This window comes from Mustela putorius, unplaced genomic scaffold, assembly GCF_011764305.1.
Source record: "Mustela putorius furo isolate JIRA1106 unplaced genomic scaffold, ASM1176430v1.1 tig00000785_pilon_pilon_pilon, whole genome shotgun sequence".
Lineage (NCBI taxonomy): Eukaryota > Metazoa > Chordata > Mammalia > Carnivora > Mustelidae > Mustela > Mustela putorius.
The window spans coordinates 3,142,442-3,157,433 of NW_025421480.1; the positions used below are offsets into that span (position 1 = coordinate 3,142,442).

Sequence of the window (14,992 nt, forward strand, 5' to 3'; positions counted from 1 at the left end):
TTAGTATAGAACGAGAAGAGACCCTGAATAGCCAAAGGGATGTTGAGGAAAAAAAAAAAAAAAAAGCTGGTGGCAACCCAATTGCAGACTTCAAGCTCTATTACAAAGCTGTAATCAACAAGACAGTATGGTACTGGCACATAAACAGACACATGGATCGATGGAATCAGAAAGAGACCCTCAACTCTATGGTCAACAAATCTTCCTCAAAGCAGGAATGAATATCCAATGGGAAAAAAAGTCAGTCTCTTCAACAAACAGTGTTCAGTGTTCAGGATATTGGACAGCCCCATGCGGAAGAATGAAAATGCACCATTGCCTTACAGCACACACAAAAATAGACTCCAAGTGGATGAAAGACCTAAATGTGAAACAGGAATCCATCAAAATCCTTGAGGAGAACAGAGGCAGCAGCCTTCTTGACCTCAGCCACAGCAACTTCTTCCTAGACACATCTCTAAAGGCAAGGGAAACAAAAGCAAAAATGAACTGTTGGGACTTCATCAAGATAGAAAAGTATTGTACAGCCAAGGAAACAGTCAACAAACCAAAAGACAACCAACAGAATGAGAGAATATATTTGCAAATGACATATCAGATTAAGGGATAGTATCTAAAATCTAGAAAGAAACTTATCAAACCCAAAACCCAAAGAACAAATAATCCAATTAAGAGCTAGGTAGAAGGGGCGCCTGGGTGGCTCAGTGGGTTAAGGTGCTGCCTTCGGCTCCAGGAAGGAGCAGGTTGGGGTGCACGCTGCCTCTGTAGGGGTTCCCCCCAAAACAGAAGCTGAATGTGATGCCCACTTTTTTTACTTTTCTCATAAGAGGGAAATCCTCTTCATGTTTCTTCCTGCTACCGGAGCTGGATAATAATGTAGGTCTTTCAAAAATGCCAGGTGTCTTACCATGAACTTTGAGAAATTGGGGGAGACTTGTCCTTGAAAGCTGCTGAGGGAGTACCTGTTAACCATCCTCCAGACACAAAAATCAGCAGACCAGAGGTCATAGGCACCTTCCTCAGCACGTGGAATAAGGACTCCTCCTACCCCAGAAACCTCCTCCTTCACCTCACTGAGGACAACCCACAAGAGCTCAAAGATACCTCAATTCCTCCTTTCTCCCATTCCTGATGTCTAACCCATCAGCAAACCCTGTGACCTCCATCTTCAATTGGTACCTGGGATAGGACTAACCACTCCTTCCCAGCCACCTGTCTGGCCCACGCTGGAGCCCATCTCTAGCCTGTGAGTGTCTGGAAAAGCTTCATCATTGACCTCCCTTGCCCATCCTCAACCTTGTGTCATCTGTTCTCGACACTGTAGCCAGGATGGCCCCGTAAAACAGGGTCTCATGGGGACACGGCCCCGCAATGGCTTTCTATCACCTTACTGTCACCTCCCTGATATCATGTCCTAAGTCTTGTCTTGTGGCCATATTGCCTTTGTGCTGCTTCTGGACATACCTGGTAGGCTTCTGCCCCAGGGCCTTTGTATATGCTTTGCCTTCCATTTCGATTGCTTCTGATGTGATATCACCCACTTTCTTTAGATCTTGACTCAAGCATCACCTTCCTGGCGAAGTCCCACCTGGTCCCCATGTGAATAGCAAGCACTATCGCGCCCCCACCTTCAGCACCCCAGTCCCGTCTGCTGCTTTCTACTTCCAGAGCAGTTATCACAGTCACCATCTCGGCAACGGGGAAACGGAAGCCTGCATGGATGGTTTAACCTTGGACTCCCTCCGATTTCCCAGTCAGAGCCCTGGAGGAAAAGGTGACCAGAGCTCTTGCACAGCCAGGAATCTGGAACAATGGGTGCCCCTGCTGCACCCTGAAGACCATCAGGAAACTGAGCCATAAGAGGAATCCACTTGCACATGAAACCTGGAACCAGACACCTTCCTTGATTCCAGGGGAGTGCATCCCCGTCCTCCTCTTGCCTGATAAGCTCACCTGAGAAAGCTGAGCAGAGAAGCATGCCAGGGTCCATGTCTCCCCCCGGCCAAGGTCCTGGGAAACAGACAGCCCTCCTCCCTGTGACAGACGTCCCGCGTCCTCCTGGGCTGGGGCAGAATGGTGCACCTGCCCTCTTTCCTGGGACATCATCTCAAACCAGCCTTGCCACACAGTTTTCAGGAAGGAACCTGCAGCAGCGGCAGCCACCCAGGTTCGGTCTCAGTCTCACACGTGAGACCCCATGTGGACCGAGAGCTTCAAAGGGACTGGTGTGCCTTGTGCCCTTGGAACCTGATGGCAGGAGCTGAGATGTCAGTTCCAAATGAACACGGGCCTCGTCCATACAGCACAGAGGAGCGGAGGATTTCTCAGGGGTGTGGCTCTGGAAGAAGAGCTTCTGCCGGCGGAGTGCACAGATGCCAGGAGAGGACACCTGTGGTGCCTCATCCAAGGAAGCAAGGGGCACACTGGGCAAGAATCCAGAATGCTGCCTGGTGCTGCTTCCCACCAAACCCCCTGCTGAGATGAGGGCCTGAGAACCCAACGGGAAGCAAGTTTCCTATCACATCTGCAGCAGGAGGGCTGGGCCCTGCTCCCTGCCCCTGGAGCAAACTGGCCCGTGTGTCCAGAGCGAAGGCCACCGTCACGGCTCACACCTCCCAGCTCTGATCTGACTCCCCTGCCAGGCCCACACCTGCTGACATGGTGACTCCTAAGACCCGGAGACTGCTTTCCTCCCCAGCGCACTGCTGCTCACAGAGAAGCCATCTCCAGCCTCAGAAACATGTTTGTTGTTAGCTCTGGAATTCCCTGGGCTTATCTAACTGGTCCACCCACGGGTTCCTTCCAGAACATTCCTCCAATGCCCTCGGGTTTCCAGCCACGTCAAGCTGACCTTCAGAAGGCAGGTCCAATGAGGCAGACCAGCTAGTGACTCGGTGTGGGTGTGCGGGAGACCCGGACCACACCCTCCCTGAACACCCATGGTTCCAAGTCCAGGCTTCAAACCCTCACTCGCTGGCACGGAGCACCACGTCAGCAGGAGCAAGGCTCTCAAATCTCGAGTCTCCCATTCCTTCAAATCAGAAACCAAGCTCCAGGCACCGCTCCATTTTCCCTTCAGAGAGATAAGGGAAAGAGGAGAATGAAGCCCTCCGTGGGCACAGCTCACTTCCATCCAAATAGAACTCTGTGTTCTTCTCATCCGGGCAGCCCTACGCTGCCCATACTAGTGAGAGACGCCGCAATTCAGTCCTCGTAGATATATCTGACCTTGTGTTTTTCCTTTTGGTATTTGGATCTCAAAGTCAATGTCTATATTGCTTAAAATAACAAGAATAATAACGACGTGGTCACGTAAAGATCTGGGTCTCCATAACCAGACAGCACAGCTCTGGTTCAGATAAGGATGAAGACACAACCTCTTCCCAGGAAGCAAAGCCCAGACCCTCAGGGATCCTGACACGCCTCACGGGTGATGGGTTCCTTTGCTCCGTGGAGTCGTCCGAGTGCAAAGGATGCAGGCGCCCTCCAGGGTTCATTCTGTTTTCTTCATAAATTCCCCAGGTCAAGTCACAAGGGACTCACTGGGTCAGGTTTCAGAGCCCAGGATGGGCCACCAGGTGAGCAGCAGCCCCCGCCCCACCCCTGCCCAGGGAAGGCTGACACTGGGAGCACAAGCCTCCCCCCCAGCTCCTACGGAACCTACCCTCCTTCTCCATTTCTCCCCCTCGCAAAAGGCACTGCACCCGGTTACAGCTGTGCTTTACTTTAAAAAATAATTTCTAGTTTTTTAAAGATTTTATTTATTTATTTGACAGAGAGAGACACAGTGAGAGGGAACACAAGCAGGGGGGGCGGGAGAGGGAGAAGCAGGCTTCCTGCTGAGCAGGGAGCCTGATGTGAGGCTCGATCCCAGGACTCTGGGATCATGACCTGAGCCGAAGGCAGATGCTTAAGGACTGAGCCACCCAGGTGCCTCTAAAAAATAATTTCTGATATTAGAAAGTGGTTCACAGAAGAGGAAAACATGAACCCCCACAAGGGATCCTTTGACGATTTCAGAAGCCTGCTTTCCCATTGTTTAATTAAATCAGGAAATAACACACAGATCACCCCTCCCACTAGCAGGTCGGCTTGACCTCCATGATGGAAAGGAGAGCGGGAAACACAAGAGGAACAGAGGTTCGGATGCCCTGTCCTTTCCACCATCTAACTTCTGAAACTTCACCCACACTCCGAGAAAGAAGCCTGAACCAGCGTCTCCGCCTAGCAACGCGGGGAATTCTGAACCGGAGGGATGGAGAGACAGGGACAGACAGAGAGCTCATGTGTGTTGCTGAGGCTGGTGGCACAGAAGAAGGTGCCCAGCCCGCTGTCCACCCGGGCCTCCCCTGTCCTCAGCCAGGAACCTGCTCACAGCTCTGACCTGTCATAACTGTCACACAGGGGACCCACGGCCACCCCTGGAGCCAGCCCTGCCCACACCCTCCTGCAGAATGCACTCCGCTCTCCTCCGGGAACCCTGAGCTCCTGGAACTGCTCTGTCTGTCGAAAGCTCCAGATCTGCCCCCTCTCCCCCTTCTAAAATGACGGTGGCCCAAGGCTTTCATGAGAAAGGCAAGGAGGCTGCCTCCTGAATGGTCACCACCTACTTTCCTCTTCTGTCCTGTTTCTCTGCACTCACCGCTCTCCCCGGGCAAGCTGTCAGTCAAGTACCAACGGAGCATGAACGGGCTCTGAGATCCGAGTCTTTCTTGCAGTTTTCCGAGGCCTCCTCATGCAGGAAGGGCCCAGCGTACCCTATCACAGTGTGTTTGAACCAAAAAAATAAAAAAATAAAAAAATAAATTTTGGAAAACTGTGTGGTTCAAATCCAGGCCAAGTTTTGATCTGCAACGTTAGATCTACCCCCAGCAATTTGCTTCACAGGGAAGGACGCAGAGGCCCAGAGACGCTCAGTGACTTTGTCCAGGCCACACAGCGGGTAGGCAGCAGGGAAGGGCACCAGAGCCCAGGGTTCTGTCTCTGTGTTTATCCTGGCTCAGGATCCGGGGCTCTGCCCTCTCACCAGCCTCCAGAAGATATGGAAGTCTAGGGAAATGGCAAATGTCCTCACACAGGCAATGTGAGCTCCTATTGGCCTTGGGACTGACTTCACCAACCAAGACAGGAATCGGATAAACATTTGACAAAAGTTCGACCAGAAAAGGGGAGTAAAACAATCGTTAAGTGAGAGAAAAGGCAAAATTTCAGACCCACACCCGCCCCAAACCCTCAAACCTCCAGAGCTTCCTGCCTGTGAACCGAAAGGGGGAGTGTGAGCTTCTTGGCCCCGCTGGCAGGTGTGAGCCTCTCAAAGCCCCATAGTCCTCCACTTCCTGAGGAGGCAGCGGCAGAACAAAGCCAGCGGGCTCCCCTGCTCTCGCGTCCGGGCCATGGCGGCCACGGCCTCGGCGTCCGGGCACCGTCCTGGGGGGAAGGACAAGATGGCGTGGAAGGTGCTGGTTTCCCTGGTCTTGCTGCAGGCACAGCTCCCGGTTACAGGTAAGGCCGACGTATCGATGGCAAGGAGCGTCTAGAAACTCTGTGCGTGTGTGTGTGTGTTGGGGGGACGTAGCGGAGGGCGAGTGAGGAGCTGGAGCGTCTTCGGTGTCCTGTTCTCCCCACGTCAAGGGGCGGCCGAGCCGGGAGGATCCGGCGGGACCGGCATCGGCTCAGGGCCAGCGGCTTGAACACACCTGCCCCAGGGACAGGTATTTCTAGTCATAAAAGGAGAGAGGAAAGCCCACGGGGGGAGGGGCGGGGAGGAAGGGGAAGGCAGGCGACTGAGGCAGGCCCAGGGTGCAGCAAAGGACAGCGAGGATCTCGGCAGGCCCGGCACCTCCTCGCTGGCTCCGTCCCTCAGCCCCTTTCCTTCCTCCCTTTCCAACAGAAGCTCCTCTCGGTGGTCAGCCGGGGTCAGAGCACTGGAGGGGCAGGGACTGAGCAGCGGGGTCAGCGGAGGACGGAAGGGGTCTTCCTCGGGGCGCGTGTCCCCACGCAGCTCTGTCATGGCTGCCCCCACGTCCGTGGCCAAGGGCGGCCCCGCGACACACCCATGGCGGGCTTCGTGACTCACCCACCGCCCCTCACTGCGAGCCGCTCTCCGTCCGTCCGAGGCCAGAAAGCTAGAGATGCTGACAGAATGCAGGCACGGATGAGAGGATGTGACCTGTTCCGTCGCCACTGTGACTACCAGCCAACCCTCACCTTGTTTTAGCTCGTGGGAGCCTGGCTTTTCTAGAACCTTTCACTCCCAGCGTGTGCCCTAGGCCAGGTAATGCGCAGAACATGTGAAAAGAATGAACAAAACAGACTGTCTCGAGGGGTTGGGCCACGGCACTTTTAGAAGAAACGGGACCACCTGTATTTGAATCTGGGGAAACGGGAAGGGTTGTCACCACGAACGACCTTCCTCCACCTCGGGGGAGAGCGATTAGCCACCACGGTGGGAGGGCTGGAGAGGCCGCTGGCGCTTCTGCTCCTGACAGGGAACGTGGCACAGCCTCAGCTTGGTGCCTCAGGGGTTCTGAGGACTAAGCGATCGTGGGGATTTCTGTACGATCGCAGCTCTCTTCTCAGAAATGCCTTTGTCGGGTATGAGTCACATGGCCCTGTGGGGTGAGGGCTCTCAGCAAGCCTGAGGCAGCCCATCCTGTGTGCGGGGGACAAGACGACCACGACAGCCTGTGAGCTCAGCGAGTTCCAGGGAAGAGTGGACGGTAACAGCCTCAGACCCTGGGCTTCAGGCCACGGAGATATTTCTGCCAAGAAGGGTTTCCTCACCGGTCCGTTTGTGTTGGCCTTGGGGCCAAGGGCTCAGTCAAGTAGGGTTAGAAGAGAAAAAGAAAGGCTGCTTGGGTGGTGGTGGCTGCCAAGAGTGGCAAACAAAACCCCACCCAGCAGACTGGATGGGGACTGTGCCCATCTCCACAAATGGCGCCCAGGAGGGGAACGTTAGATGGACTGGATTGTTCATCTTTCCAGGCCCCTTGCTTTGCTGGGGTGGAAATGGACATTTCAGCGACTCCTAGAGAAGGCTCCTAGATGAAGACACTTCCAAGTGTCTCGCCCAGATGCGATGGGGTGAGGGGAGATTTGGGTCTTTAACCGCGAGGGCTGCAAATGGCACCGTGTTGCCTTTGCGACTTCATTTGGTGGAAAGGCTGCTGACAGAATCTGAGTTGAGGTCTTCTCTCTGTTCTTGCTCAATTAAGTCACCCATCCCCAAACCACTCTCCTTTTTTAAAATCTACTTTTTACTAAGATTTTTTCCACTTGCCCTTTATGGAAATGTCCAGATCATGAGGAGCAAAGCAAATAATGACCTAGTCTGTCTACATGAGGAGGTGTCCCTGGGTGAGAGTCTGCCAGGACGGTCCCCGGGGTCTGCGGCTGGAAGCGACAAAGGTGGTGTGCTTAACGGCACAGGCCTAATTTGCCTGCAGTGCCGCCAGCTACTCAGTTCCTATAACTCCCTACCCCACAGTGGCCCAGAACGCACTCCATGGTCTATGTGGCCATTGTCTTGTGAAGCAAGGGCATGCAGCTGTGACACAAAATCTTGGGGACTGTAGACTCCCATGCTCCACTTCTAGGGAGGCAGCTGGATGTGGTAGCAAAAGTAGGTCAATCACAGATGGAATCCCAGTGCCGCCGCTTTCCTAGCTGTGCAACCTTAAGCAAGTTGCTTGACTTCTCTGGGTCTTAGTTTTTCCCCTCTGAAGTAAGGATGACTGTCCTTGTGAAGTTGTGAAGATGGGAAATGAATGTAATGTGCTTGATCCATAGCAGACAGCCAAAACATGGAAATGGTATTAATTATTACCATTATTACATCATGGTTTGTTTTCTTGTTCTCAATATCTAGCAACAGGAAATGGAAACCCATGGTTAGAATTCTTAAATTGCTCTCAACTGTTTTGTAAACAGCACTGGGCATTCTCTCCATCTGTCGAAATCCAACTCATCCCTCCTTCGAGTTCTGAGCATACCCATCTAGCACAGGAACATTGTGGGGCTCTAGCTGAGCGGTGGGCCCAATCGTGAACAAGCATCCAAGCTTTGACAGGTCACGGGACGAGCATTAGAACCGCCATATTTATTTTCTAAGACCATTTGTTCTGTTGGGGGTGTTCCCGCGAAGTAAGAACGTGCTCCAAAATATGCAATATAAATGGGGGGAGGGTGCGAGACAAAATCCTCCAGGTCGTCGCTGGTCACGATGGCCACCCGGGTTTGAGGCTGGAAGCTTAGTGTGCTTGCCCAGGGACGGGATTGTTAAATGCAAACTTCTCGTTGCTAAAGTGCTGGGATCTGGGTATGAGGGGAGCTTCTGAGTGATGCAGGACAAAGTTTGCCTCGGTGGTATTTTCACCAACATCCAATCACCTGGCTCTTCTCATCCAGATGCGCTACTTCCGTTTTCTCCCTGGGCATTCCCCACCCTTGCTGGCTCACAGACCACAGCCACAGCTGTGTGAAAGGGGCCCCCGTCCTGGGAAGCTCTTGCTTCGGAACGACCCCCACTGTATGTGTTGAAAATTCTCTTTCTGTTTGCCTTTGTCTTTAAAAAATTAGACTTAACTTTTACTGGATGTTCGTTTTTACTTTCCGGAGTCCCCAGGCATCATGTCTTGTGTTTTATTTAGAAGGGTTAAGGCACTGACTCGGGAAATGTTTTGCATTAGAGAGGTCCAAACGCGGGCTTCGGGAATCTTTCTTCTCCTGAGCCGTGTGTGTACCGATGCCAGCTAATGGATTAAATAAACAGCAGGGATCATTCGACACAGACTTCTTCTCTGCTTGGGCCAACGTTAGCTCTTATTCACGCTGAGCTGATGGTAGATTTAATCAATTTGAGCAAACATTCAGTCAGTTTGGTTAAAAAAATAATCACACCAGTCACTTGACACTTTAGTTGAAATGAATTGTTTAGTCACTGCTTTATTTAGCCATTCCTCCCGGCCTGAAAAACCAGTGTGTTCCCTGAGGGAAGGGAGTCCTCAGCCTTGCTCAGCGAGGTGTCCAGAATTTAGCACCCTGCCGGGAGCCGAGTCCACGCACAATGAATATTCGTTGAATGAATTCAAAAGTGAATGAATGAAAGGAATCTAGATGTTTCCATTAAATTAAATTAAATTAAATTAACTTTAATGGTTTATTGGCTGGGGAATATACTGGAGTGACATTATTTGGACGTTTCTTCTAGAGAACTTAGCATTTAAATCTAAACCGAACAAACAAAAAATTAAGCTCGTGGAGGAGACAGGGCAGTGAACAGAATGATTCAAAATGCGTTGCAAGGATGGTTTAAGATAAAACCTGCTGTTATTAAAATTTTTTTATATAAAATTTCCAATATTTGTTTTGGACCTACGAACAAGATGATTTCATATGATTCAAATAATATTTTATCTCAAAAAATAAATTGATAAGCAAAGAAAAACATTAATTTTTTCTGACTTGGTTTAAACCCTAGGGGAAATGCAGAAAACAAACAAGGCTATCAAATGTTGGGAAATGTTGACCAATAAACTTTAAGAAAACTAATTAAGGAGGGGTACCAGCAGAAAAATAATTTTGTGGATTATGGCAAAAATCACAGTATCCAATTGCCTCAAAATATGGAAAGAAGAAACAAGCAGGTTGCCTAACCAGTGTAGTGTTATTTGGTCTCGGTTACTAACTAAATGTTCCAAGTAGCTATCGCTGTTTTCCTCCTCTCCTAATTTGAAGTATTTTAATAAAAATATCATAAACCCATTTGTGGAAGTTACACATTGTTTAAATCCATAATCTTATAAGCTAGCCCAGTAACTTTTTGTTTTTACTTCTTTGTGTGCCATTCCAATATTTCTTATAAGTGTATACATATCTTTATGTAGTTACCATCATAAAAGCATTTCCGTGCACTGTTTTCTGTTAGTAATCCATCATGAACACTTTTTTTTTTGCTTATCCCGCACGATTGTTTTTAATTACTATGTAAATTTCCATAGTAAAATTTCCATTTTATGCATCGTATTTTCCTACTTCTTTATTGTTGGACACTTGGGCTGTTTTTAATTTTTGTTATTGTAGCTAATCCTGCAAGAAAATCTTTACTTTCATAGCTCTTAAAATTTCTTTTGAATTCCGTCCTTGGGCTACTTTCTCCAGGACTGACAAGGAAAAGAACTGGTTAACGTAAAAGAACGTTTCACAGGATTCTCGAGGCTTCTGTTGAAAACAATCATGGAGCAAAGAGAATTTTTTCCCAACTCTGATCATCTGCAGTTCTTCTGTAGGTCTTCTCTAGAGCTCTAACATGAGGAAGGAAAGAGAGGGCCGTGGAGGTAGAAAGATCTGGATTCAAGCGGTGGTTCCTTCTCAGCCTTTCACTGAGGGGAGCTGCCGGCCCTCAGAGCCCGTTCTTCCTCTGCAAGATGGCGGTGGTGATGTCTGCCTCCTGCGGGCATGGGGAGCAGAAATGTCACTCAGAACCTCACACAGAAGGTGCTCGAAAAGCAGTAGCCGATATCCTGGGGGCCTGAGTCTCCCAACTTGCAAAAGAGAAAGAACGCGATTTTCCCAACACAATAGCTGGAAACACGAGTAGTAATACTTTTCTTTTTCTTTGTTGCTAAATTGCTGTGCAAACTTGAGCAAAGAGCGCTGTCTGGGCTTTGGCTTCTCATCTGTGAGACAAGAAAGGAGAGAGTTGAACACCTCTTTTACCTACAAAATGAACTGCATGTATTCTTGAAATTACAAAGTTTTTTGGTTGGTTTTTTTTTTTTTAAGATTTTATTTATTTATTTAACAGAGAGAGAGAGAAAGCGCAAGCAGGATGAACAGCAGGCAGAGTAGGCAGAGGGAGAAGCAGGCTCCCTGCCAAGCAAGGAGCCTGATGTGGGGCTCAAACCCAGGACCCTAAAATCATGACCTGAGCTGAAGGCAGCCGCTTAACCAACGGAGCCACCCAGGTGCCCTGAAATTACAAAATTCTTAAGAACACTTACTGATCAGCCCCCCATCCTCCTGGTATTGGCTCACGGAATTAAGAAACTAAACTTCATGATTCCCTGCAGCTCCAAATGCTTTTTTTAAAATCTGGGCTTCCACCTTATCACGTATTTTTAACTCTCCAGCGGGAGCCTCTGTTGTGAAAAATCCAAGGACGAAATCCAACATTTTCTGGCATGTCCCTTATGCTTGTGCATTGACTGCAGATTTATCGGGGCCCCCCAAGGACTTTGTTGGTAAGAACGGACTCAAAAAGAAAGCAGATTGCTGTCTAAAGCAGCCAAATTTGCAGAGGGGGAAACCTTAGGAGCGTCCACTGTCCCCTCTTCTTACTTGTTGTGATTTGTGCTACTCAGCAACCAATTTTCAGGCTCAAGGGGAAAAAAATAAATAGAAAACATTTGAACAAGGACAGGCAGGATCCTTGCCCGCCCAGGCCAGACTGCCGGTCACTTGATGCAGTCAGACCCTTATATTCACAAAGTGCCTTCCTCACTTGGTTCTCATCAAATTCTACGGCAGGTGGCAGATAAAGGAGTAGGATTCTCTTTTCACAAATAAACAAAATTATGCTTAGAAGTCTGACGACTTGCCTAAGAGCAGAACCAGGCCCCAAACACTGTCTCTCTGATCCCTTGTTCAGGGTATGCATTCTCAAATGTTCTGTGCAGCCCAGGTCCTTGCTCGTCAGTTTGCAATGGCATACGCCCAGGGACCGAGCTCTGAAGCTGACTTCTGAAGGTATTACCTTTAGTCAGTACTCACTCCTATTTCCCTCTCAATTTTTGAAGAAATAGTTATTTTGATGCTGAATATCCTCACGTAATATAAATTTTTCTGCTGAGTATGAAATGTCTGGTTGTTAATATGAAATTATGTTTTTCTCTGGAATGCTACTGTAATTCTGAACTCACATTTCCCACAAATCTGGGAAAAATCCATCGTATCTGTTTTTACTTTTTTTTTTTTTTAAGATTTTGTTTATTTATTTGACACAGAGAAAGACAGTGAGAGAGGGAACACAAGCAGGGGGACTGGGAGAGGGAGAAGCAGAATTCCCACTGAGCAGGGAGCCCAATGCGATGCGCTGCTCAAACCCAGGACCCTGGGATCATGACCTGAGCTGAAGGCAGACCCTTAATGACTGAGCCACTCAGGTGCCCCATATCTGTTTTACTCTTAATAAATACATCTATCTGGGAGCTTGTCTTGGGAGGGATGCCCATCCGTGTGCAATCAAGCCGTTTCCATGTGCGCCCTGTCTCCACCACAGCCCTCCCTGTATGTGAAAATGAAATCGTAAAGCAAAATTTAAGTAAATGATATCGAGAGGTTTTGATTCTAAGTCACAGACTGTAATTGATCTGCTTGGTAAGAATGTCAGGCTTTGTATGTGTGAGGTTTTCTAAAGCAACAGTGCACCGTTACACACAGACTGAGCTGAGATTTGTGTTTTGTTGTTGTTGTTGTTGTTTGGGTTTTTTGTTTTTGTTTTTACAAGACCCTCCAGGAGTGGGAGGATGGTCTCTGAATGACAAATGTCTGTAATCAGTTTTCAATTATTTTTGCCAGATCGTCCTCTTGAGTCCACTTGCTTGATCTGAGCTCAGGGAGGGCAAACCCTTTTGCTGTTGACTGGCCCAAAACAAACCAAGATAAGAAATCCAAGGCAGGGCACAAAAGTGCATTAAAGAACCAAATATGTGGCTATCTGTTGCCTTCCCAAAGTTGCCTGGGAGGAGGGCCGGGGAGAGGAGCACTCAGGAGATTCTGCAGAACATATATAGGGCACTGGGCTAAGCGTGCGTTTCCTTGGCAAACCTCAGGGTCGGGGAGCACAGCCCAGAATGTAAGCTGCCACCACCATTTAGGAGACGACAAATTCTTCCTTCTCGCTATTACTGTAAATACTAGAGGCTCAGCTGTGTGCTTCTGTGTTTCCCCAGGTCCCCTCCCTGCAATACTGTACTGGTTCTAAGACATAATGTGAATGACGGCCGTGCATTAGAACTGCCCTTTCCTCTTGTGGGCTGAGCGGGACGATGGGACTTGGAGAGAAGAGGTGTTATAGGGGAAAGAACAGAAAAAACAACCTGGGGGGACAGGTGGGGGTGGTAGCCTGTTGCCACAGGAGGCAGCATGGCCAGAGCAACCTGCCCCAGGGAGAAGGCATCTGAGCCAAGGGAATCCACCATGGGGAAGCCTGTCCCCAAGCCCGGTCCTATAGGTGGTGGCTCAGGGTGGGTGCTGGCAAACATCCGTGCCTGTGTGTTTTTACCCAAGTGCTCTGGTGGGGGTGCGGGGGTCTGTGCCTGAGTGCTGTGCATGTGCTGGTGTGAGATGCTGTGCTGTACGTGTGTTCTGGTGTGTTCCAGTGCGTGTGTGTGTGTGTGTGTGTGCGCCCAGTGTTCCTACACTGCTCTGCCTAGCGCATGCATATGCTGATGGACAGGTCTCGCGTCTGCAGATACGTGTTTTTGTGCACAACAGTGAGTGGTTTTGTGTGTATGTAAGAGGTGATAGGCGGCAGCAGGACAGCTCTGAAGAAGGAAGGACAAACATTGGTTGAACTCCCAGCTGGCGATCTGGGGAGGTGAACAGTAGGGCTGAGATGTCACATTCTAGGGACTCTGTGCAGAAGGGAGACAAGAAAACTTCTGTGCAAACTAGAAGGTCTAGGATCCTCGAGAGGTGGGGGTGGTCTCCCTAGAGATGCAGAATCTCTTGGCCCCCAACCTCCCCATCTCCCAAGTAAGCCTGCTGTCTTTCTTTTGTTCCTTCATTCCACCTTTCTTCCAGCTCTCTCTACTGAGAATGCTGACTCTACCTCACGGCCACCTGTAGGAATCCTGTCTTCCTCCATACAGTCAAGCCCAGATACCTGTGGCTCACCTGGGCCCACCGTTGACATTGTCATCTGCATTGAGGTGACAAAAGAAGGTGGAAAAGTTGTTGTTCTTGGAACTCAGAATTAAAAACCCAGCACGACTAGTTCCCTATGGTGAGTCTTTCTCATAGTGGAAGCCCAGCACACAAGTAGTTTCAGGAACACTTACCCATCAGCAGAAAATGTTGCGAGCTCCCCAAATTCTCACCAACTCTTTCCACAGCGGCTGTCTTATGAGTTCTGATGAAAATAGTCAAAATGCATGCGATGCTTGTTTCTGCCCTGAGAATAGAACAGCAAGCAACCCAATAAGGTGGTTTCTGATGACCTACTTTGGCCATCAAGGGTTGGTATTGCCAGACTGATAGTTATTGCTAATATCCACTCTTTCAAACCGTCTGGTCAGCTACTGGCTGTATCGGTGAGTGAATATTAACCGAGCACCTCTCATGCACCCCGAGTCAAAAAGTCCTACAGATGGTTGGCCAAGTGCCCCATTGACCAGGCCAGTATCTTGGAGAAGGATGTTGAGTGATTGGGAGCCTATAAGGAAAAGAAAGCTTCCCTGGTCCCATAGGTCACGTTCTCAGGTTTTATGAAAAAGTCTTAATTTGCCGACAGACTTGCTTCTTTATGGTCTGGCCTAATTTTCATCGTTCTGTGAGCCTGTGCTAATTTCCATGCTGAGTTCAGTAGCAAAGGGAGTGTATATCTGGAGATGCCACCCAGGACTGTTTTGAGTTAGGCCAGAGAGCTTCAGAAATTCCCCCTTGGATTTCCTCCGATTAGAGGGAAATCTTTGTCTTTTCTCTCACGTAACTATCAATGCTTCAAAGCTCAGACCTACATAAAATACACAAATGCTTTCTGGACAAAATGAATCTTGTCCGTTTTCTTTGGATTTTAGTGGGAACAATAAAGATTGAGCTACAAAAGGTTGGCAAAGAGGATTATTCTTTTTCTTTCTATTAAGTGGAGAGGCTTCAAAAGAACAGCTCAGAAAGTCAGATAATTGTATCCGCTGCAGCTCGCCCGTCCATCTCCCTGCTGACCTGGTCTGTGAAATCCCCTTCAAAAACTTGGCCAGCTCTCACCTGCCCA

At 49.2% G+C, this 14,992-nt stretch overlaps 1 protein-coding gene across 2 annotated transcripts in view; it reads left to right on the plus strand.

Annotated features, from left to right (window-relative positions):
- The first annotated feature begins 5,273 nt into the window (after positions 1 to 5,273).
- CD247 (CD247 molecule) overlaps positions 5,274 to 14,992 on the plus strand; it is a 67,265-nt gene continuing 57,546 nt past the window's right edge. The window contains exon 1 of one of the 2 annotated variants that reach the window (XM_013058406.2): positions 5,274 to 5,502. In XM_013058406.2, the coding sequence (XP_012913860.1) occupies positions 5,394 to 5,502 (109 nt within the window). In that variant the 5' untranslated portion in view covers positions 5,274 to 5,393. The remainder of the gene's footprint in view (positions 5,503 to 14,992) is intronic. The other variant, XM_004756716.3, reaches the window with a different exon arrangement.